Source organism: Somniosus microcephalus, chromosome 8 (assembly GCF_052327205.1).
Source record: "Somniosus microcephalus isolate GS21.2 chromosome 8, FLI_Smic_1.0, whole genome shotgun sequence".
In the NCBI taxonomy this organism is placed as follows: domain Eukaryota; kingdom Metazoa; phylum Chordata; class Chondrichthyes; order Squaliformes; family Somniosidae; genus Somniosus; species Somniosus microcephalus.
The window spans coordinates 193,978,043-194,003,499 of NC_140994.1; the positions used below are offsets into that span (position 1 = coordinate 193,978,043).

At 43.5% G+C, this 25,457-nt stretch overlaps 1 protein-coding gene across 3 annotated transcripts in view; it reads right to left on the reverse strand.

Annotated features, from left to right (window-relative positions):
• Positions 1-7,280: 7,280 nt before the first annotated feature.
• The window catches only part of kdm3b (lysine (K)-specific demethylase 3B), a 179,244-nt gene continuing 161,067 nt past the window's right edge, over positions 7,281-25,457 (reverse strand). For all 3 annotated transcript variants that reach the window (XM_085995468.1, XM_085995467.1, XM_085995466.1), the window contains 4 exons: positions 17,655-17,794; positions 11,714-11,890; positions 10,932-11,066; positions 7,281-10,086 (listed from right to left, as the gene is read on the reverse strand). In XM_085995468.1, the coding sequence (XP_085851594.1) occupies positions 10,006-10,086; positions 10,932-11,066; positions 11,714-11,890; positions 17,655-17,794 (533 nt within the window). In that variant the 3' untranslated portion in view covers positions 7,281-10,005. The remainder of the gene's footprint in view (positions 10,087-10,931; positions 11,067-11,713; positions 11,891-17,654; positions 17,795-25,457) is intronic.

A 25,457-nucleotide genomic window follows, 5' to 3' on the forward strand; every position in this document is an offset into this window, starting at 1 on the left:
TCCTTAGACTGTGACCCCTGGTTCTGGACTCCCCGACCATCGGGAACATCCTTCCTGCATCTAGTCTGTCCAGTCCTGTCAGAATTTTATAAGTTTCAATGAGATGCCCTCTCATTCTTCTAAACTCCAGCGAGTACAAGCCCAATTGACCCAATCTCTCCTCATACGTCATTCCTGCCATCCCAGGTATCAGCCTGGTGAATCTTCGCTGAACTCCTTCCATGGCAAGAACATCCTTCCTCAGATAAGGCGACCAAAATTGCACACAATACTCAAGATGTGGTCTCACCAAGGCCCTGTACAACTGCAGCCAGACATCCTTGTTCCTGTACTCAAACCCTCTCGCTACGAAGACCAACATGCCATTTGCCTTCTTAACCACCTGCTGCACCTGCATGCTTACCTTCAGCGACTGGCGCACAGGTATGGACCTCTGGGGAGAGTAGTGGAGACAAATATCTTGGTGTCAGGCAATGCTGCTTTTAGAGTGTGTTTAGCAAACTGTAGGGTGGGTGGGATGGTGCAGTTACAGTGGAAATACAGCCTGAATCTGGAGTCACCAGAACCAAGAGGAGTAGGGAGTCTCACTCCGTTTCCTTTCAAGTGTTCAGTCAACTCTCCCTTCATCAGTTTCAGTTTCTCACATGCTAAACTTGTGCAGTGTGAATGTGCATTTATACTGGCATTTGTTTTGTTTGCATTCGGGGAGATTTGTCAGACTAAATGTAACTCCCTTTTCTTGGTGGCTGAGTTGTGGACCCATGAAAAACAGGTCTTCAGTTCTAACGCTGGAATAAGGCAGCCAGATTCATGGGCCGCTCCTCTCTTGGAATCCAAACGAAACAAACACCAGTATAAAATGATCCTGTGATAGGGGCACCAGGACGTCCTCATCCCTATTTATCTCGCAATCTGCTGAAAGTACAAAGCAGGAATCAGTGAGCAACTAACTGTACGGAAAACAAAACAAAAATCAGTCCTAATGGAGAAGTCCCACTTTTTGTATCAATGATTCATTCAGATTTGGACTGTTGCCACTCTGACTTTTGGAGCCTTTCCTTTCTGTGCTGTAACTAGTTTTGATTGCCTAGAAGGGTCAGAGAGAAATTTCGCAGATTCCACCCCCGCCAAATTGGCTTGGGTTTGATGTTTTACCTGAAATCACGTGGTTTTGGGTTAGGTGGGGAATGTATATATTGTGAAATCATATTGCAATTGTGTGGGACAGGCTTTACCTGTCCGTCATTGTTCGTATGTTGATATCAGACGAGGCTCCTCAAAACTCTTGTCTCCTTGCTCTAGCTCAGTTCATGCTGTGAAGGTGAACAAATCGCTTCCCTGCAACCTTCATACTTTAACATGTAGAACTGCTCCCAAGCTTCAAAACAAACCACTGGGTGTTTCTGATCTGTCAGAAGAAAATGCTCATTGGAGGCTAAGCAATTTCAAGGGGTTACGGGGTGGGTTCATGGGCCGTGGGGAAAGGGGGAGAAAGAGGAAAAGGAAAAACATAATTTAGAAACTTCCCCACTTAGTGGCCATTTACAGATCAACACTCAAGCAGGGATGGTTTTGCTCTCAGTGTGGTGTAGCTGCCAGTTGTAATGGAATCTAGGGGTTCTGATGATTCATATGTGGAATAGAGAAAAGAAATGAATTACAGGCTGTAATCTCATAAAATAGTTTGGATTTGCTTACAGAATAAACTTTCACTTTCCCTACATTACAACAGTAACAACACTTCAAAAGTATTTTATATATATATGTATAATAAAAGGATCATGGTGTCTGTCTGTCTGTGTGAATGTCCGGGCTTCACTCAAAAGTTATCGAGCGTACCTACACATATGTTATATCAAAAGAACGCTTATGATTAGGGGAGTGTCATAGGCGTATTTACTTTTTGGTAAGACAAAAATTGTTCGGACAGTAGACAAAAAACGAAAAAAATCCACTCATAAGCGGTTGACCAATCTTACCGCTCATTACCATTGAGTGACGTGATGGTTGACCAATCCACGCACTGCGTCACGGGGGGCGTTTCATGGCATTTGTGGGTGGGGCATAATCCTTCAAACTGCCGTTAGTGAGGTGAGTGGCGGCCATTAAAGAACAGCTGGGCCTGAAGCTAAAAAAATGGTAATGGAGGTGAGGAAATTGTTCATTCATCTCCTTCCCTCTCTCCCCTTCCTTCCCTCTCTCTCCTGCCTTCCCTCTCTCTTCTCTCCTTCCTTCCCTCTCTCCTTCCTTCCCCCTCTCTCCTTCCCTCCCTCTCTCTCTCTCTCCTTCCCTCTCTCTCTCTCCTTCCCTCTCTCTCTCCTTCCCCGCAATGTCAATCAACAAGGCACAGGGGCAGACTTTGCACCGGCACCGCCGGGCACTCCAGCTAGTTGGATATAAAGCGCTTTGGGACATCCTGAAGTCGTAAAGGTCTTTTTCTTTGTGTCATCACTATTGTGGATATACAATAACAGCTTACATTTCTAGAACAGCTTTAAAGTAGAAAAATGTCCTAAGGTGCTTTGCAGAGGGGTTAACAGAAATAAATGAGTGTAAGAAAAAATGCAGTCCAGTAGGAATTTCACCTAGTGTCTTACGATTTAAATAGAGTCCAATTTGACACAAATGATGAGGATACCGTGCTTGTTTCTTTGCCAAGTACCTTAATAACACTTAGCCATTGTCCTGCAGTGTTACTGGATAACCTGTCCCAATGGAAAGAATTTGATTATTTTACTAATTCAGTTTTATGATCTTTGACCAATTAAAAAAAATAAAAGCTCATTCAAGTCCTTCACAACTGTTTCCGTTCCAGTTCCCAAATTTCCAAAAACAAACAATCCTAATCTTTCCAACATTAGCAGATGGAGTGCATTAATCAGCTTGGTCAGAAAATTTCACTTTCAATACATCATATGAGGGAGTGGCATTAAAACTGGGAACAATGCCATTTCTGCGCCAAACTTCCTCAAAATCACACAAGGGCATAATTTCAAAGTTTGCAGATGATTCAAAACTCAAATATAAACAATGAGGAGGATAGTAACAGATTTCAGGAGGACTGACAGACTGGTGAAATTGGCAGAGACATGGCAGATGAAATTTAACAGAGAGAAGTATGAAGTGATACATTTTGGTAGGAAGAATGAGGAAAGGCAATATAAAGGGGGGGGTGCAGGAACAGAGATCTGGGGGTGTATGTACATAAATCTTTGAAGGTGGCAGGATAAGTTGAGAAGGCCGTTAAAAAAGCATATGGGATCCTTGGCTTTATTAATAGAGGCAGAGAGTACAAAATCAAGGAAGCTAAGCTAAACCTTTATAAAACACTGGTTAGGTCTCAGCTGGAGTAGTGTGTTCAATTCTGGGCACCACACTTTAGGAAGGGTGTCAAGGTCTTAGGGCACATAAGAGATTTAGTAGAATATTACCAGGGATGAGGGACTTCAATTATGTGGAGAAGCTGGGGTTGTTCTCCTTCGAGCAGAGAAGGTTGAGAGGAGATTTGATGGAGGTGTTCAAAATCATGAGGGGTCTAGGCAGAGTAGATGGAGAGAAACTGTTTCCAGTGGCAGGTGGGTCGGTAAGCAGAGGACATAGATTTAAGGTGATTGGCAGAAGAACCAGAGGCGACATGAGGAAACATTTTTTTTGCACAGCGAGTTGTTGTGATCTGGACTACACTGCCTGAAAGGGTGGTGGAAGTAGATTCAACAGTAACTTTCAAAAGGGAATTGGATAAATACTTAAGGGAAAAAATTGCAGGGCTATGGGGAAAAAGCAGGGGAGTGGGACTAGTTGTATAGCTCCACAGTCACGATGTCATCACAGCCACAATGGGCTGAATGGCCTCCTGTGCGGTATCATTGATTCTATGAAGTAGTTGATATTTTAATACAAGTTGTATATCTGGTGTAAACATCTCTCAAGGTTCATTCATTTCCCCTTTTAAGAGGGAAATTAGCTAGTAGAAATATTTCAGGAAAAAAACCGACACAATGCAAGGATAAAATTATGTAAGGAAACAGAGCCCATAAACAGATATTGGCTGTCAACATGTGAATAAAGCTGTCTTGTGGCTGAAGACATTGAATTGAATACATTCAGATACCTGAGGCAGGAATAGCTTTACAGGATAGGTGGGATTTACCTGAAGAGGCTGGAACCAATGTCCTCTGGGAGAGTAATTAGTGTTGTGGAGGGAATGTTTAAAATAGTAACATTCTTCCCTTGGAGAATTGTGTGAAGATTCGCAGGCCGATTAACAGTCTGACAGGCCGTGATGCGAACACTCCTTCCGTGGCTGTAACCATCTTTATACCAGTCGATAAGGTGGTTTGTCCTATATGGTGTGAGCGTTTGATGGGCCTCAGAGACTATACAATGAGGGGGGAGGCCGCCCACACCCAGCGAGTGTCAGGGGAAAAAAGGCAAGTCACGTCTGACAAATGGAGTTGTTTGAGGATAATGATAAATAAAACACAGATGTTGCATTGAATTTACATAGAAATAGGCCATTCGGGCCAACTATCTATGCGGTGTTTATGCTCCACACGAGCCTCCTCCCACCCGTGTTGTGTATATAGATTTTGTAAGAGCAATTGGTAAGGTGTCACAGAGGTGGCTTGTTGACAAAATAAAGGCACAAGGTATTAAAGGGAGTAATGGATAGGAAGTTGGTTAAATTACAACAAAAAGGACAATAGTGTTTAATGGACTGGAGGCATGTACAGTATCCACCAGAGGTCAAACATAAGCCATTATATTTCCCTGTATGTGATCAAGCCATTTCTTCTGGAGATTTTCTACTCACTGCCTCCAACCTTGTAGCTTCCCAACCGCATACAGTCCCTTCTACCTCCTCCCAAGATACAAAACAGAACTGCCCTAATTGATGGTTCAAGCAGAAACAAATTTCCTCTCATCTTGATGCTCTTCTTTCCCCCCTTTATCCAAGCTCTACCCACCTATATCCTTGACTCCTCTGATGCAGATTGTTGCCACTTCACTATTTCAGGTTCTCCGGCCCAATCGTCGTCTTCTCAGTTTGGGCGTAGTCCCATTACGCCTCCACCCCTCACCAGGATAGATTACGGGTCCTCCGCTTCTTGAACAGTGGCCCAACCAATTCCTATTCACCCACACCTTCCTCTGCCTGGCTGAACTTGTTCACACTTTGAACAACTTTTTAAAACTCCACTCACTTCTTCCAAATAAGGTGTTGCTATGGGAACCCACCTGGATCCCAGCTACACCCATCTTTCTGTAAGCTGTGTTGAATGCTCCTTCACCCCCACCCCAATACTTCTCAGACCTCCTCTTGTTACATTGATAACTCTGTAAATGCTGCTTCTTGCCCTCACTATGATCTTGCGAATTTCATTAACAGCACTTCCAATTTTCATAGGTTCCACCTCTGACTCCTCCCTTCCCTCTCTCATGTCCGGCAATAGGCTTTCCACTGTATTCGATTACAAGCGCATGGACTCCCATAACTACTTGGAATGTCTCTTCCAATCCTGTTCTCCCAGTTTCTCAATCTCCATCTAATCTGCCCTTATGACTCTCCCTTCTGCACCACAGCTTCTGGCATGAGCTCCTTTTTCCCCAGTTGAAGAAACCACACCATATCCTAAGTTCCAAGCACTGCTTCTGTTAAGACAGAAAGTTATGCACATCCCTCTAATCTAATATATTGTAATTGCTGCTCACAGTAGTCTCATCTACATTGGGGAAAGCAAGATTAGGTAACCATTTTATTGAACACTTGTTTTATCAGCAAGTGCAACCTTGAGCAACCTGTAACTTGCCATTTTATCTACACCTTTCATTTACACTGACCTTGTTCCAACAAAGCTCAACTCAAGCTTCAAGGGCATCTCCTCTTTCTCCCAGGCACCCTGCAATACTTTGGTCTGAACACTGACTTTAGCTATATCTTCATTCTTAAACTCCAGGTTTTCCATCTCTCCCATTTTCTCAGGCCTCCCACTTACATCATTTTATACACCCTTTGTTTTATTACTATCTTAATGCTTCTGTCCATTAGTTGACTAAGATAAACTGCTACATTATTACACTCATGACTCAGTTTGTTTTTTCAAATTTATACTTTCCCCCTCCTTTTCTGATTGAACTTGTGTTCCAGTTCTGAAGGGTCCACACCCAAAACGTTAACCATTTGTTTTCTCCAGATATCAAGTGATATGCTATTTCCAGTATTTTGTGTTTTGTTTAGATTTGCAGCATCTGTAGTATTTTACACTTTTACAAAATTAAGGAGCGTGTTTAGCTGTGAAGACGGTAAACAACATTAGTAGACTAGACAGACAAGCTGAAATTTAATGCAGAGAAATTTGAAGTTACTCTATGACTAATATATTTTGGAAGATTGAGAAGAACATTCACTAATTTGTAAAACTAAAGTGTGCAACCTCAGCAACTTAGGAGAGTTCAGAGACAGAGATAATTAACAATGTTTTAAGAAAGTGTATGGAATTCTAGGTTTATAAATAGGGACATGAAGCACATTGCTTACGCTACAGTTGGAATATCATGTCCAGTTTTGGGCACCCTACTTTGGGAAGGATGTCAAGACCAGAGCGAATAGAGGAGACTTACTAAAAGGACACCAGGGATGAAATAGAGTTCTTTTCAGTAGAACAGAGAAGGTTGAGAAGGCGGTCAGAGGCTCAAAAGGGGGTTTGAAAAGATGAGAAAAACTATTTCCACTGATCAGTAAGTCAGTAACTAGAAGACAGAAATTTAAGATCACCACCAAAAGGATGGAGACAGTGGGTGAGATTTTTTTTTTTTTTTTTTTTTTTTTTTTTAATACAGAGGGTTGTTAGGAAATGGAATACCGCATCAGAAACAACGATGAAAGCAGAACCTACAATACATTTTAAAAGGCAACTGGATAAATGAAAAATTAACGGATGTGGGGATGGAACTAAACAGATAACGTCGAGCACCAGCACAGATAAAATGGGCCGAATGGCCTCCTTCTGTGCTGCATAATTTTAGGATTATTTGTCCATGATAAGTTTCCCTCAAGTTACACTTCTCAGCTGTTGCCTTGCACTTGTGGATGACTGGAGATATTGATGGTCTGATATACTTCCACTTTGGTGGTGAGTTCACATGAGAATTAACCTGGATCAATTGCCAGGGAGTCTTCACATGAGAATTAACCTGGATCAATTGCCAAAGGGTCTAATACGCTGCTAGACCCAGTCTTCCGAATCAGTAAGTTTTAAATAAATCGACTCTAGGCACAATCTTTTTTCTTTAAATTTTAATAAGAATATTGAAACCTAAATCAGCCCTTCACAAAATGCTTGCAGTAAATGAAGACAAAGTATTCTACATTATGTGACAGTATTTTTTTTCTTCATTTTATCCTTTTATTAAAAAGTCACAACAGCATACATATCAACAAAAACATTGGATTTACGAATGGTACTATGGTACCTGCCCAAACAAAAAAAAAAAAAAAAACATACTTCTAGAGACAGTTTTGGTTTTAAATACTGAATCTTGGAAGCAGTCTGTTTGGAGAAAAAAAAACTGGTGGGTACTACCAAATCTGTCTGAATGCCAGTGCTGGAAGTCTGTCATATGCTGAAAGTTGTTATCATCGAGGATAATGTCTACATTTTGTGCTCATATTTTCTTTGAGATCTGAAGTTAACAATTTTTAAGACTGCAGTGAGTGTGGCAAAGTGTGCCTCCCCTCAAATCAATATCAAAAGTATATAGGAATAGTTAAAAACAATAATCAATGAAATACATTGGAAGGTGCGACAGGCTCGTAAAACCTTCGCCGGTGTGTGTGTTTTTTAAAATAAAGGTTTACCTGCACACTGTTTAGTATTTTCCTTTCAATCACTGTTGTAAATAATGCAAACATTGCTACACTATTGAGCCTCACTGGCCCCAGGACTGACTTATTCCTTTACAGTGTGGAGCCCAAGGGCAAAGGCATCACATCCAGCAGTTTAAGGAAACGGTATTTTTTGATGAAATTTACAGATGGTTGAACAAAAAAAAAGTGAAAATCACATCCTTATAACATCCCGCCAACTTGCCCCACCATCAAGTTCAGGATTCCTGTGTGGAAGCGAAGAATAATCGCCACGTGGAAGTAGTTCTGAGTGGAGCCCCATCGTACACAGAAAAAATGGAGCAGTAAGCCAAGGACCGAAAACTAGGGCGGTAGGGCAAAGAATCGTATGGATCCAAGACTGGACTCAAAATATTTAGGAGGTTTTAAGGCTACTAATAACGATACCGAACATTTGATGACTATAAGTGGTACAGCAATCATCAGATCAGCTCATGTATTGGAAGTATTTCTCGGATACCACATCCATACAGACTTCCTCAGTTTCGCCTAAAGGTATGGATAAAGGAGTCTTGGTTAGCCAAGACCATTTTAAGCCACCCAATATTTGAACATTATGCTCTTAAGTCCTCACAGTTCAGCATTCGATCTGCTGTGAAGCTCAGATGCAGTGACTAGAGATAAACTATTAAAATTATATGCCCAATTTTTATTCATCAAGATTCAAATTGCATCTTTAGACATCAGTGTGATTCTCTTTACTTCATGGTTCGGATATCGAACAATGAAAGGTCCAGAGACTGAAATGAAATATTGGGGGCTTGCAAAAAGTTTTCAGCGATTCAACATTTCCTCAATACTTCTCCATAATTTAATAGTTAAAAATTCAGTTCAGAGATATTACTTTTATAGCACAGCTGACTCCAGCTTAGCACTGAGGTTTTGCTTTGTGACTCAAGATCCCAAGTGTGGCAAAACCTTGCATTAAATACACCCACTTCCTTTCTTACTGCTCGCTTTACAATGTAGTGTCCTACTGTAAAACTACTGTAATTATTTCTCCAGATGACCACAAATTAAATTTCAATAACTGAGCATAAGGAACTCATACCACATCCCTGTGCCTACAGGGCCAGATTCTCTGGGCTGCCTGACACACCAATCTGGCAGCCACAAGCATTAGGGGCATGCCTCACAAAAATTGAGAGAAAAGCATGACATTTCCATTTTTCCTGCGTCAATAGGAGCATAATTTATAATGTTTCCATGTTGAAGGAGGCAGACTGCAGCAGGCAGGTCAGAAGATTTAGTTTGAAAGAGATTGCTCCTTTGTATAGTAAAATAACTTCTGTTCTTTTTAAATATACGAAGTTGGGACACTAAAGTCCAACTTGGAAAATTAAACAGAAACAAAATTATTTTTAAACAGTTCCATATTTCTGAAATATCCACAGACTTAACCAGAAATCCATTCCCTCTGCCACCTTTATTTGTGATTGGGGCCTGGAGGGGGATGGTAAAAGAATGATCCAGCGATCATTCTTATATAAACTATAAACTGTAACATGTTAACCCATGTCTCTTCACCTGATTCAGCAATTAGTTTTTGATTCCAGCAAGGTCTGGTTGTAACTCTATGGGTAGCCAGGTACTATACAGAAACAGCTCAGAACCTCCAAGTGTCTGGAATGTTGTAAGAAAACTTATACTTAAATAAAATCAGGGATCACAGGATCATAGTCAATGTGAGCCAACAAAAAGACTTGCTGTCCCTTTGAACTTGCTCCTCATTCTGGGAACAGGAGTATGTTATAATTGTGGGCTTTGCTACTTCTACAAGATCCTTTCTCATTACCCCAGCGCTTCGCTTTGTATGAATATGGAAAAATTAAGGGGAGAGGGACTTCAATTTTTTTTTAAATATAATCACTAACTCAGTGCGAAACTAACTACAATGTGACACTCTCCCAAATCCTCTGTTCCTACAGCTTGCTGCAGAACACAGCAAAACTGATACTACATTCCACTGTGGTGCTGGACTTTTATTGAACGTCTTATCCCACCAAAACAGCCTCTCCATTTTTAATCGCATGTATTTCTTAATGATCGCATGTTACAGAACAGTTCCTCTGAGTCTCTGATTTCCATTGACGGCTCCTCTATGACTTGGCCAGTCTGGGTTCCTCAGCCTTCAGTGTCCCAACCGCATCTTTCACAGCATGGTAGATAATGTTCTTCACCTAAGGACAAGAAACTTCATGCTAACCGATAGTCTACATAATTGACAAGTCAACATCAACATACACATTACAAACAGGGAGAAAAGGCAACCGTTTACTGTTTAAATGGTGAAATTACAATGTATTCTTACATTTGTGCCGCATGAGTATCTTATGTATTCAGTTTTGCCATTGATGCCTCCTTTTGCCAATTCAGCAGCCAATTACATCGGGCTTCGGCTGCTGTTTTACCTGCAAACTGATTCAGCAGATGACTGTGGACATAATCAAGTAACACATTTTGGAACAATTCTGAAAGAAGCCTACAGGATCTGGCATTCACTGTACAACTTCACCAGATCACAGCTTTCTGCCACTCGCCTTTAGAATGGCTAAACAAGGCCAGATTGGTTTATAGCTGGTAATTCCCTTACTGTTGGGGTTTTGATATGTACTTATTTTCAAGTGAGAATATTCTTCAGATCAGACAATGCCACTGGCAATTAGAAGTACAGGAAACTTTGTGCTATCCGGCACCCACGGGACCGAGCTGCTGCCGTTGCCTGAAAACTGCCATTCTCTCCAGAGTTAATGTTGAGAGATACGGAGATTCTTATCTCCGTATTTGACAACAAACACTGTTGCTTAGCAACAGCTTCTAAACACTCGGTGTGGTCCTAAAGCTCTGTAGCTGAAGCTGTTGCTATAGCTACAGACCTTGCACAGCTTGACTGTTCAAACAAAGCAAAAAAAAACAAACAAAAAGAATAAAAAACGGCTGCTGATTTTTGCCGGTGGCTCCAGATTGCCGGATAGCTCACCTCCGGATAGCACAAAGTTTCCTGTACCTCTTAACAATATCGTACCTGCAATTTATCTTCATGGTTGGTGTGAGTGTTCGAGAGGTGCCTGAATTCCTGAGTAAGACGGAAGCAGTGTTTGACATGTTCTGGAGAGACAAAGTCTTCGGCTACTTTGATACAGCTGTACAGATTGTGTACCTAAAGGAGAGACATACAGCCATTACAACAGACACCCGGCCTTTCTTACTTCATACATCATAGAAAGGAATAGTGGGAACTGGAGTGAAGAACAAGCAACAACTTAATAAAACAATTGAAAATAACCAAAATACCATCGACTCCATTTAAGCGTAACTCTAGAGACTACCATTATAGAATCTTTCCCTCCATGCAGGTACAGACACACTCGAGCTACTCTTAGGGGGAAAATACCTACTCACTGGTTACCATGGATTATTCTCCAGTGAGATTATCCAGATAAAATCATAATTAGAATATGACTAATATAGCAAATAGGCATTTGATGTTTCCCCCTTGTACAGTGTTTCATTTATCTGTGTAGTCACAGCTTCTCCTCTCCACTCACTTGTGAAAGGCATTATATAAATGCAAGTTTTTTTATTTGTTTATGGGATATGGGCGTCGCTGGCAAGGCCAGCATTTATTGCCCATCCTTAATTGCCCATGAAAAGGTGGTGGTGAGCCACCTTCTCGAACCACTGCAGTCCGTGTGGTGAAGGTACTCCCACATTCTTTCTGAACCCAATCTTCAGTGTAACTAAAACCTTGGATAAACAGTGGAGCTCCTTTTCCCCCCTAAAATACGGGAAGCAGCCATCCCTTACCTGGTGAGGTGCTCCTGCTGGGATGAAGACAGCATCCCCCAGGAATTGTACAATGGCCCAGCCCTGCACACCATACTCCTCGTACAGCCGTTTCCGCAGCATCTGGTCGAGGTACCAGCTCTGGTCATGAATTGGGTCATGATCTGGTGGGTTATCTTGACCTTGCTCTTCAGACACCTGAGGCAGAAGAAAGCACAGCAGTGTTCAATTTATGCAAAAATATTTACCATGAATGAACACATGATCTTAAAATGGTAAAGAAAAACTGAGAATAGTAAACTTAAACTGAGAATAAAGATTTGACTCTTCAGCATTACACTTTACATTTATATTGCATTTTCACAAATTGTCATGGCAGTTCAAGATTCTCAATAGGAAAAGTAGGGTTTGTGTTGAAAATATTGAAACCAGTAAATGGGGGTGTAACCTGAAAAAATGCAACTTGAAATGTGATAGTATTACAAGGCACATGAACTTTAGGAAAAGCAATAGAAACATAGAAGATAGGAGCAGGAGTAGGCCATTCGGCCCCTCGAGCCTGCTCCGCCATTCAATGCGATCATGGCTGATCATCCAAATTCAGTACCCTGTCCCTGCCTTCTCCCCATGCCCCTTGATCCCTTTAGCCTTAAGAAATATATCCAACTCCTTCTTGAATATATTTAATGTATTGGCCTCTACTGCGTTCTGTGGTAGAGAATTCCACAGGTTCACCACTCTCTGGGTGAAGAGATTCCTCCTCATCTCAGTCCTAAATGGCCTACCACTTATCCTTAGACTGTGACCCCTGGTTCTGGACTCCCCGACCATCGGGAACATCCTTCCTGCATCTAGTCTGTCCAGTCCTGTCAGAATTTTATAAGTTTCAATGAGATGCCCTCTCATTCTTCTAAACTCCAGCGAGTACAAGCCCAATCGACCCAATCTCTCCTCATACGTCATTCCTGCCACCCCAGGTATCAGCCTGGTGAATCTTCGCTGAACTCCTTCCATGGCAAGAACATCCTTCCTCAGATAGGGCAACCAAAACTGCACACAATACTGAAGATGTGGTCTCACCAAGGCCCTGTATAACTGCAGCAAGACATCCTTGTTCCTGTACTCAAACCCTCTCGCTACCAAGGCCAACATCCCATTTGCCTTCTTAACCGCCTGCTGCACCTGCATGCTTACCTTCAGCCACTGGTGCACAAGGACACCCAGGTCTCATTGCACTTCCCCTTCTCCCAATCTATTGCCATTCAGATAATAATCTGCCTTCCTGTTTTTGCCACCAAAGTGGATAACCTCACATTTATCCACGTTATATTGCATCTGCCATGCTTCTGCCCAATCACCCAACCTGTCCAAATCATCCTGGAGTTTCTCGGCATCCTCCTCACAGCACACACGCCCACCCAGCTTTGTGTCGTCTGCAGATTTGGAGATATTACATCTAGTTCCCTTGTCTAGATCATTAATATATATTGTGAATAGCTGCGGTCCAAGGACCGATCCCTGCGGTACCCCACTAGTCACTGCCTGCCACTCGGAAAAAGACCCGTTTATTCCAACTCTTTGCTTTCTGTCTGCCAACCAGTTCTCTATCCAAGTCAATACCTTGCCCCCAATCCCATGTGCCTTAACTTTACATGCTAATCTCTTATGCGGGACCTTATCGAAAGCCTTCTGAAAGTCCAAATACATCACATCCACTAGTTCTCCCTTATCTATTTTACCAGTTACAACCTCAAAAAATTCCAGTAGATCAGTCAAGCACGATTTACCTTTTGTAAATCCATGTTGACTCTGTCCGATCCTGTCACTGTTTTCCAAGTGCTCTGCTATTACATCTTTTATAATGGACTCTAGCATTTTCTCCACTACCGATGTCAGGCTTACCGGTCTGTAATTCCCCGTTTTCTCTCTACCACCTTTTTTGAATAGTGGGGTAACATTAGCTACCCGCCAATCCATGGGTACTTTTCCAGATTCCATCGAATGCTGGAAGATGATCAGCAAAGCATCAACTATTTCTAGGGCCACTTCCTTAAGTACCCTAGGATGTAGATTATCAGACCCTGGGGATTTATTGGCCTTCAATCCTATCAATTTCCCTAACACCATTTCCCTACAAATACTGATTTCTTTCAGTTCGTCCCTTTCATCAGACCCTATGTTCCCTGACATCTCTGGGAGGTTATTTGTGTCCTCCTTTGTGAAGACAGAACCAAAATATGTATTTAATTGGTCTGCCATTTCTTTGTTCCCCATTATAAATTCCCCCGATTCTGACTGCAAGGGACCTACACTTGACTTCACCAATCTTTTTCTCTTCACATATCTATAAAAGCTTTTACAGTCAGTTTTTATGTTCCCTGCAAGCTTACTCTCGTATTCTATTTTCCCTTTCTTAATTAATCCCTTTGTCCTCCTTTGTTGAATCCTAAACTGCTCCCAATCCTCAGGTTTACTGCTTTTTCTGGCCAATTTATATAGGTCATCAATATCAGATAAAATAATGGAAATAATTTACGGGATAGGCTGGAGTATCTGCATAGCAAAAGCTGTGTCAGCCATGGCTCAGTTGGTAGCACCCTCACCTCTGAGTGAGAAGGTTGTGGGTTCAAGTCCCATTTTAGAGACTTGAGCAAAAAAAATCTAAGCTGACGCTCCAGTGCAGTACTGAGGGAGTGCTGCACTGTCGGAGGTGCCGTCTTTCAGATGAGACGTTAAACCGAGGCCCCATCTGCTCTCTCAGCTGGACGTAAAAGATCCCATGGCACTATTCGAAGACGACCAGGGTGTCCTGGCCAATATTTATCCCTCAATCAACATCACTAAAACAGATTATCTGGTCATTATCACATTGCAGTTTATGGGAGCTTGTTCTGCGCAAATTGGTTGCCGCGTTTCCTACAACAGTAACTACGCTTCAAAAGTACCAGAAGCGTTCTGCGCATAAATGTTAACTTTCATAAGCCGATAGAAACATGAATTCAACTTTTAATTTTTATTTTCTTTTCCAGACGCGGCTCAGTTCGGCAGCAGCTATCTCTTTTCCCCCACCCCTCCTTTCTCTCTCTCCAATCTGTGGGAACTCAGACGAGAAGGGATAGTACTGTATACATTTTTTGTTTTTTTTAAAAATCGACGTCGTTAACTGTGGAGGTTACTTAAAGGCGCATGGTTGCATCTAAAGCACAATTAAAATAAAACTGATTCACTGTCTAGTGTCGATAAATGCTAGCTTGATGTATTCAGTCAATTGGAACCATTTTCTTTGTGATGGTGACAATATTTTCTTTCCAATTAGCAAACAACCAAAAAACCACTGGAACTGCACATGCACAACTACTTTATTTCATTGGCAGTAGTCATGTCCTTTATTTTTTTTACATGGGAATGGCTAAGTTTAAAGGTCAACTTGTGCTTGGACTGTGTATGAGGCTAATAATCAATATAATATTCACTAGGTGAACTGTCTACATCAAATGTAGTTAGGTGGTAGGATTTGGAATGCACTGCCTGATAGGGTGGTGGATACAGATTCAATAGTAGCTTTCAAAAGGGAATTGGATAAATACTTGGAGAAAAATTTGCAGGGATATGGGGAAAGGGCAGGGGTGTGGGACTAACTGGATCACTCGTCGAAAGAACCAGCTCAGACTCGATGTTGAATGGCCTCCTTCTGTGCTGTACTATTCTATTATTCTATAATTAAACAGCAGACACCCCATAAAAGGTAATGTTAAGACTTGGGGGAGTGGGGCTATCTTATGGAATTTAATATAGATCCCCAGGAGTCAGTACTTGGACTTGATTTACATAAATAACCCAGAAATGGAAACCAAATGCAAGAGTGCAAACACTAAAATAGGAAGAACAGCTGATTCAGCGGATGCGGATAACAATTTGTAGAAGGATTTGGATAAGTTATGCGACACTGCTGAAAAATGGTGAACAAAACTTAAGACTGACAAGTGCAAACTATTATAAAATGAATGGAATAGAATAAGTACAAGAAAACAGATCTGGATGTAATAGTAGAATCATGGTGGTACATTTTGCTGTTAGTGCAGCTGAGTGCATTAAATCGACTGGGTGCAGTTGATTGAAGAAAATTGGACAGGATGGACTGGACGGGAGTAGTTACACCCACCTAATTTTCCCCTATATGTTATGCCCAGATGATCCAACATGCCCAAACATGAAATCCAGAAAATCTGCCCAATCAGTATTTAAACAATGTGGTAAGGCAGTTTAAAAAGCTAATAAAATCATTGAGCTATAAAGATAGAACAGTGAGATGCAGGAATACAAAAGTCATGCTAAGACTCTACAATGCACAGGTTGAGCAGCATATGGTACCATGTTCAATTCTGATTACAAAATGGAGGTACATGCATTGGAGAGAATACAGACAAGAGCAGGAAGAATGTTCCAAACTGCAAAGGTGCTTTAGAGAAGATGGCCTAGAAATTCAGTGCCCTTAGCACCGATTTTGCGGCGCTAGAGGGCCTAGCGCTGCAATTGGCGCCGGTTCCTAAATTGCCTGGGGCCCTTCTGCGGCGGTAGACCGGTAGCGCTGCGCCGGCACCGATGACGTCATCGGTGTGCGCAGCGTCCCGGTTGCCGTGGTAACCCGGCCCCAAGCCGAAATTCAGTTGCGCCCGCCTCGCCCGTGGCAGGCGCAACTAAGACTCTGGCAACAGAGTCTTCCCCCAGTGTGCGCCAGCGCATAAAGGTGGAGCGGCGGCCGGCCGCGTTCCCGGCGGCCGCCTGCCCGCACCTCCCTTCCCGGACTCCTGCATTCCCCCCCCGCGGCCCTGATCAGTGTCTCATGCGAGCCCGGCACTTCCCCGAGGTGCCGGGCTCAGATGTCGGGTCAATCCGCCGGACAGTTGTCGGCTGCAGGCAGCTCCTCCTTAACAGGAGGAGGAGGCCTGCAGTTCCCCCGCCTGCCGCACCGCATCGGGTGCCGCAGCGGGGGATTAGCGCCGGGAAACCCAAGTTCACGCCCGTTTTGAGGCGCTAAAGGAGGGTTTTAGCACCCGCCGCTGTCTGGGCCCGGCGCACCCGAATTTTCGTCGGGCGCTGCCGGATTACCGCTGGCGCAAACTTTCTGGCGCTACAGCCCTGGCAAGACCAGAGCCCAATTTCTAGGCCGATGTCTTTGGAAGAGTGGGGGGAGGAGAGGGGGATAGGAAGGTGTCACCAAGTGACACAAAATATTAAATTGTTTAGATAAAGTAAACCCTGAATATTCTTTTTAAGTGGGATAGGCTAGTAGAACCAGATAAAATTTATTAGGCAGGAAAGTAGAAGTGAAAACATTAGGGGATTTCGAAATTGAGCTGAATGCTAGGTTAGGAGTGCTGGAATAGTAAAGGCATAAACTGTGGTGGGAAATGGCCTTCTGTCATTCTATATTTTTACTATGTTCTTACAATACAACATTAACAAGCCTTAAAAATTGGAGACGAGAAGAATTTTTATTTGCCACAGAATATGGTTTGTACAGAATAGATTTCCAGCTAAAGCAGTTCACGTTGCATGAATCAACATCTTTTCCCCCAAAAAATTATCTGGACAATATCTGGTTAAGAACAGATTGAGCGTTATAAGGATAAGTTCAGAGAGAGATGATCAAATGCTGTTGGATCATGAATCATGTTAGATCCTGAGTTGGTAGGCCTATTGAAATGTCTGACCAAGGCAGCAATCTGTTTAAAATGAGTAATGTAGAACATGAAAGGTCAGACAGGGAAATCAAGCAAAACTTTAGAATGCCTTTTGGTAGCAGGGGGTGAACAAGGAAAAACCTTTTTCCTGAAGAGATTCAATGGTTTACAATTTCCAACTGTTAGCTTGGAGCAGCTACAGCGCTGCAGAATACTATTCTCTCAACATAATAGTTTAGGCAACAGCCATTCACACTGAAGTCCAATCTGAAGCTCACCTTTCTCAGCAGTTCTCTGATCTTCTCAGCATCTTTTGCTGCATAGATGTGCCAGAGTGCACCTGCCTTCTCTCTGCTTTTATGGATTCTTTTTTTCGTCACCTCATCCACATCACCTTCTTCGATCGTCTTCATTACCTCTGATCATATACAATACAACAATGCATGATAGATGGAAAACAACTTGGATTTATATAGCCTCTTAAGGGGCTTGACAAGGTAGATGCTGGGAGGATGTTTCCCCTGGCTGGGGAATCTAGAACTAGGGGTCAGCTTTAGGACTGAGATGAGGAGAAATTTCTTCACTCAAAGGGTTGTGAATCTTTGGAATTCCCAGAGGGCTGTGGATGCTCAGTCGTCAAGTATATTCAAGTCAGAGATTTATAGATTTTTGGATATTAAGGGAGCCAAGGGATCTGAGAATAGTGCAGGAAGGTGGAGTTGAGGTACAAGATCAGCCATGATCTTACTGAATGGCAGAGCAGGCTCGAAGGGCCAGAATTCCTACTCCTGCTCTACTGGAATTTTTGAGGATGTAACTGGTAAAATAGATAAGGGAGAACCAGTGGATGTGGTGTATTTGGACTTTCAGAAGGCTTTCGATAAGGTCCCGCATAAGAGATTAGCGTGTAAAGTTAAGGCACATGGGATTAGGGGCAAGGTACTGACTTGGATAGAGAACTGGTTGGCAGACAGAAAGCAAAGAGTTGGAATAAACGGGTCTTTTTCTGAGTGGCAGGCAGTGACTAGTGGGGTACCGCAGGGATCGGTCCTTGGACCGCAGCTATTCACAATATATATTAATGATCTAGACAAGGGAACTTGGTGTAATATCTCCAAATTTGCAGATGACACAAAGCTGGGTGAGCGTGTGTGCTGTGAGGAGGATATCGAGAAACTCCAGGATGATTTGGACATGTTGGGTGATTGGGCAGAAACATGACAGATGCAATATAACGTGGATAAATGTGAGGTTATCCACTTTGGTGGCAAAAACAGGAAGGCAGATTATTATCTAAATGGCAATAGATTGGGAGAAGGGGAAGTGCAACGAGACCTGGGTGTCCTTGTGCACCAGTCACTGAAGGTAAGCATGCAGGTGCAGCAGGCGGTTAAGGCGGCAAATGGTATGTTGGCCTTCGTAGCGAGAGGGTTTGTGTACAGGAACAAGGATGTCTTGCTGCAGTTGTACAGGGCCTTGGTGAGACCACATCTTCAATATTGTGTGCAGTTTTGGTCGCCTTATCTGAGGAAGGATGTTCTTGCCATGGAAGGAGTTCAGCGAAGATTCACCAGGCTGATACCTGGGATGGCAGGAATGACTTATGAGAAGAGATTGGATCGATTGGGCTTGTACTCGCTGGAGTTTAGAAGAATGAGAGGGGATCTCATTGAAATTTATAAAATTCTGACAGGACTGGACAGACTAGATGCAGGAAGAATGTTCCCGATGGTCGGGGAGTCCAGAACCAGGGGTCACAGTCTAAGGATAAGGGGTAGGCCATTTAGGAGAGAAATTAGGAGGAATTTCTTCACCCAGAGAGTGGTGAACCTGTGGAATTCTCTACCACAGAAGGCAGTAGAGACCAATTCATTAAATATATTCAAGAAGGAGTTGGATATATTCCTCAAGGCTAAAGGGATCAAGGGGTATGGGGAGAAAGCAGGGACCGGGTACTGAATTTGGATGATCAGCCACAATCACATTGAATGGCAGAGCAGGCTCGAGCGGCCGAATGGCCTACTCCTATCTTCTATGTTTCTATGCTCCTATTTCTTATGTTCTTATAGCACCTTTAACAGAGAAAAACATCCCAAGGCACTTCACAAGAGGCGTAACTAGAAATAAATGAATGCTGAGCCAAAGAAGGGTGACCAAAAGACTGATCGAAGACGTGGGTTTTAAGGAGGGCCTTAAAGGAGAAGGAGGAAATAAAAAGGAGGGATTTAGAGAGGGAATTGTAGAGCGTGAGGCCTAGGTGGCTGAAGGCACAGCCACCAACAGTGGGGTGAGAGGTTGCACAGCTGGAAGAGGTTGCAGAGATGGGGGTGGCAATGCCATGAAGGAATTTAAACAGTGATGAAAATTTTAAATTGGCGGTCTTAGGGGGCTGGGAGCCAATGTAGGTCAGCAAGGACAGGGGTGATGGGTGAGCAGGACATGCTGCAGGATAGGAGGCGGCAAGGAGAACATTGGAACAGCCGAGTCTGGAGGTGACAAAGGCAAGGAAGACAGTTTCAGCAGCAGATGAGCTGAGGTGGCCAATGTTTCAGAGGTAGTAGTTGGCAGTCTCTGATGAAGAGGATATGAGGTTGGAAGCTCAGTTTCAGGTCGAATAGAATGACAGTGTAGCAAACATTCTGGTTCAGCCCGAGACAGTGGTCAGGCATGGGGATAGAATTGGTGGCAAGGGTACGGAGTTAAATATGACCTCACCACAATCTTCCTAATGACTAACTGAATGAAATTGCAGCTCATCAAAGACTGGCAGTGGAGAGGTTGAGACAGGAAGTAGAGGGGTATAGCTGGGTGTAGTCATCATACATGTGAAAGTGGACCCTAGGTTTGTGGATGATGTTGCCACATGAGGAAGGGGGGGTGGGCAAGGATAGATTCTTGGGGGATTCCAGACGTAACAGTGTGGGGGCAGGAATTGGAGCCATTGATGGTGATGCTCTGGCTACAATTGTATAGTTTGGAGAGAAACAGTGAGGACAGTTGGAAGGTGATGTCGTCGAACATGTTAAAGGCTGCAGAAAGGTCGAGGAGGGATAATGCACTATGGTCACAGAGGAGGTCATATGGGTTACGGTCATTTGGGTTCTGTAGCTAGAAAGGAAATCTGATTGGAGAGATTCAAACGGAGTTGCAGGAAAGATGGGCATAGTTTTGGGAGCCATCATCATGTTCAAGGACTTTGGAGGGGAAAGATTTGTGATAGGGTGATAGATTGCAAGGACAGAGAGGTCAAGGATGGGTTATTTGAGATGATGACAGCTTTGAAAGAGATGGGAATGATAGCTGGAGAGGGAACCATTTACAACGTCAGCTGGTATGGGGGCCAGGAAGGGAAGTTGGGTGGTCCATAGTTTAGTGATGGTGTGGAGATGCCGGAGTTGGACTGGGGTGGACAAATGTAAGAAGTCACACAACACCAGGTTATAGTCCAACAGCTTTATTTGAAATCACAAGCTTTCGGAGCGCTGCTCCTTCGTCAGGTGAAGTGGAGAAATGCATAAAGACACAGCTTATATAGTCAGAGAATAATGTCAGATGTTTACAGGTAATCTTGCCAACTGCCATTTATCTCTCTGCCGAGGTGTGATAAATGGCAGTTGGCAAGATTACCTGTAAACATCTGACATTATTCTCTGACTATATAAGCTGTGTCTTTATGCATTTCTCCACTTCACCTGACGAAGGAGTAGCGCTCCGAAAGCTTGTGATTTCAAATAAAGCTGTTGGACTATAACCTGGTGTTGTGTGACTTCTTACATAGTTTAGTGGGAATGGGGTGGAGGGAGAAGGAGGTGGGACTAAGAGACAAGATGAGCTGAGAGAGGAGATGAGAGAAGCTTGGAGGATGTAGGATCCGAGCTAGGGCAAGGAGGAACCTGGGGAGAGGTTTGGACTGGTGGGCAAGGGGAAGGAGAAACAGCAGAAGCAGCTGAACAGTGGGATTCAATCTTAGTGACAAGAAGTCAATGAGTTTCTCGCACTTTGTTGGAGGTGAGGGCGAAGGGAGAAGGGGAAGAGGGGTTTAAGTGGACGATTGGTATTGGAAAAAAGCTGAGGTTATCTTTACTCTCTAGGATGATCCTGGATAGTGGGCAGTTTTGACAGAGAAGAGGTCCAATAGTGCTTGATGTTGTCCAGCCAGGTCTGGCAATTGCATGCCAGATACTCAAATCTGTGTCCCTTGGTCTTGAGAGAGTAGAGATGAGGGCCATTTCTGGGACATGAGACAGTAAAAGTTTTTCTGGGGTCAAGGGCATCTAAGGAGCAGATGACTGAGTGGTTCAACAGATCGACAGCTACAGAAATATCATGGAAAATGAAGGGTCAAAGGCTAGATAGTTGGAAGTTTCAGAGTCCAGTTTTAAGTGAGTTGGGGGAAGAGGTTTCCCCCCCCCCCCAAGCACTGATGGAAGTGGGGTTGGAAGGGGGTAGGGAGATGTTGGTGGTGAGGGATGCAAGGATATGGATATAATCAGTTCTGAGTACTGGTGAGGGCGACGGTTCGTCTGTGGCGTATAGCCAGAGCCAAGTCTGTGGCACCACAGGTGGCTCAGCTGTACGGGGTGGGGGGCAGGTGGGAGAAGAAGAGTGGGAAAGCAATAGTGGTAGGGGATTCGATACTTAGAGGAGCAGACAGGCATTTCTGCGGCCGCAGATGTGACTTGAGGATGGCATGTTGCCTCCATGGTGCCAGGGTCAAGGATGTCACCGAGCAGCTGCAGAACACTGAGGCGAGAAGGTGAACAGCCAGAGGTCATGGTCCATATCGGTACCACGACATAGGTAGAAAGAGGGACGAGGTCCTGCAGGCAGATTTCAGGGAGCTAGCAAGGAGATTAAAAAGCAAGACCTCAAAGGTAGTAATCTCCGGATTATTCCTGGTGTCACGCGCTACTGAGTATAGAAATGGGAGGTTAGCGCAGATGAATGCTTGGCTGGAGAGATGGTGCAGGAGGGAGGGCATTGGGACCGGTTCTGGGGGAGGTGGAACCTGTACAGGCCAGACGGGTTGCACCGCAGCAGGGAGGTTTGCTAGTGCTGTTGGGGAGGATTTAAACTCATTTGGCAGGGGGATGGGCACCAGGATATAATATTAGAAAGGGGAAATAAAGTGCTCAAAGGATTGGGAGAGGCAGAGCACTAAACTAAGAAATATTAGGTGAGGTCAAACTAAGAGAATACAGGATGGTCTAAGATGGGTTTACTGTGTATGTATGTGAACACATGAAGCGTAGTAAACAAGGTAAGTCAGCTGCAGGCACAAATAGCCACATGGGAATATGATGTGGCAATAACTGAGACCTGGCTCAAAAAAGGGCAGGATTGGATATTAAATATTCCTGGTTATAAAGTGTTCAGGAAAGATAGGGAAGGAAAGTTAGGAGGTGTGGCGGCAGTATTGGTCAAGGAGAATGTTACAGGGCTGGAGAGGGAGGATGCCCTGGAGGGGTCAAGGACAGAATCTATATGGCTAGAGTTAAGAAATAAAAAAGCTAATTATTATTTAAATGGGGAGAGATTATAAAATGCTGAGGTACAGAGGGATCCGGTGGTCCTTGTACATGAATCACAAAAAGTTAGCAAGCAGGTACAGCAAGTAATTAGGAAAGCAAATGGAATGTTTGCCTTTATTGCAAAGGTAATGGAGTATAAAAGTAGGGAAGTCTTGTTACAACTGTACAGGGAGTTGGCGAGACCACACCTGGAGTACTGCATAGTTTTGGTCTCCTTATTTAAGGAAGGATATACTTGCTTTGGAGGCAGTTCAGAGAAGGTTCACGAGGTTGATTCTGGAGATGAAGGGGTTGTCTTATGAAGAAAGGTTGAGCCTATACTCATTGGAGTTTAGAAGAATGAGAGGGGATATTATTGAAACATAAGATTCTGAAGGGGCTTGACAGGGTAGATGCAGAGAAGATGTTTCCACACGTGGGGGAATCTAGAACTAGGGGGCATAATTTCAGAATAAGGGGGCACCCATTTAAAACGGAAATGAGGAGGAATTTCTTCTCTTAGAGGGTCGTGAATCTTTGGAATTCTCTTCCCCAGAGAGCTGTGGAGGCTGGGTCATTGAATATATTTAAGGCGGAGATAGACAGATTTTTGAATGGTAAGGGAGTCAAGGGTTATGGGGAGCGGGCAGGGAAGTGGAGTTGAGGCCAAGATCAGATCAGCCATGATCTTATTGAATGGCGGAGCAGGCTCGAGGGGCCAAATGACCTACTCCTGCTCCTACGTCTTATGTATATAATAGAGGTGCCATTACACTACTAGGTGAATTCTATACACCACCAAATAGTGGGAAAGATATGGAGGAGCAAATTTGCAGAGAAATTACAGAGAGGTGCAAGAACTATAGAGTAGTAATAATGGGGGACGTAAACTATCCAAATATAGACTAGTGTTAAAGGCAGAGAAGGGGAAGAATTTCTGAAGTGTGTTCAGGAGAACTTTCTTGATCAGTATGTTCCTGGCCTGATGAGGGAGGAGGCAATGCTGGATCTGGTTCTGGGGAATGAGGTAGGTCAAGTGGAGCAAGTGTCAGTAGGTGAACATTTAGGGAACAGTGATCATAGTATCATAAGGTTTAGATTAGCAATGGAAAAGGAAAGGGAGCAATCTAGAGTAAAAAATGTTTAACTGGGGGGGGGGGGGGGGGGGGGGGGAGGCCAATTTCAGTGGGATGAGAACGGATCTGGCCTGGGTAAACTGGAATCAAAGACTGACAGGCAAAACTGTAACGGAACAATGGGCTGCCTTTAAAGAGGAAATAGCTCAGGTACAGTTGAGGTACATTCCCACTAGGGGGAAAGGCAGGGCAACTAAAGTCAGGCTCCCTGGATGACGAAAGAGATAAAAGAATACGATGAAGCAGAAAAAGAGCGCGTATGACAGATGTCAGGTTGCAAATACATCGGAGAATCAGGCTATATATAGAAAGGTCAGAGGAGAAGTGAAAAAGAAAATAAGAGGGGTAAAGAGAGGGTATGAGAACAGAATGGCAGCCAACATAAAAAGTAATCCAAAAGTCTTCTATAGGCATATAAATAGTAAAAGGGTAGTAAGAGGAGGGGGGGTGGGGCCGATTAGGGACCAAAAAGGAGACCTATGCACGGAGGCAGAGGGTATGGCTGAGGTACTAAACAAGTACTTTGCATCTGTCTTCACCAAGGAAAAGGATGCTGCCATAGACACAGTAAAGGAGGAGGTAGTGAAGATCCTTGATAGGATAAAAACTGATAAAGAGGCGGTATTAGAAAGGCTGGCTGTACTTAAAGTAGATAAATCACCAGGAGCGGATGGGATGCATCCTAGGATGCTTAGGGAATTGAGGGAGGAAATTGCGGAGGTACTGGCCATTATCTTCCAATCCTCCTTAGATACAGGGGTGGTGCCAGAGGACTGGAGAATTGCAAAGGTTATACCATTGTTCCAAAAAGGGTGTAAAGATAAACCCAGCAACTACAGGCCAGTCAGTTTGACCTCGGTAGTAGGGAAGCTTTTAGAAACAGTAATCAGGGACAAAATTAACAGTCACTTGGACAAGTGTGGATTAATTAAGGAAAGCCAACACAGATTTGTTAAAGGCAAATTGTGTTTAACTGACGTGATTGAGTTTTTTGATGAGATAATAGAGGGTTGATGAGGGTAATGCAGTTGACATAGTGTACCTGGATTGCCAAAGGCGTTCGACAAAGTGCCACATAATAGGCTTGCCAGCAAAGTTGAAGCCCAAGGAATAAAAGGGAAAGTGGCAGCATGGATACAGAATTGGCTAAGTAGGAAACAGAGTAGTGGTGAATGGTTGTTTTTCGGACTGGAGGAAGATATACAATGGTGTTCCCCAGGGGTCGGTTCTAGGACCACTGCTTTTCTTGATATATATTAATGACTTGGACGTGGGTGTACAGGACACAATTTCAAAATTTGCAGAGGACACAAAACTTGGAAGTATAGTGAACAGTGAGGAGGAGAGTGATAGACTTCAGGAAAACAAACAGGCTGGTGAAATGGGCGGACACGTGGCAGATGAAATTTAACACAGAAAAGTATGAAGCGATACA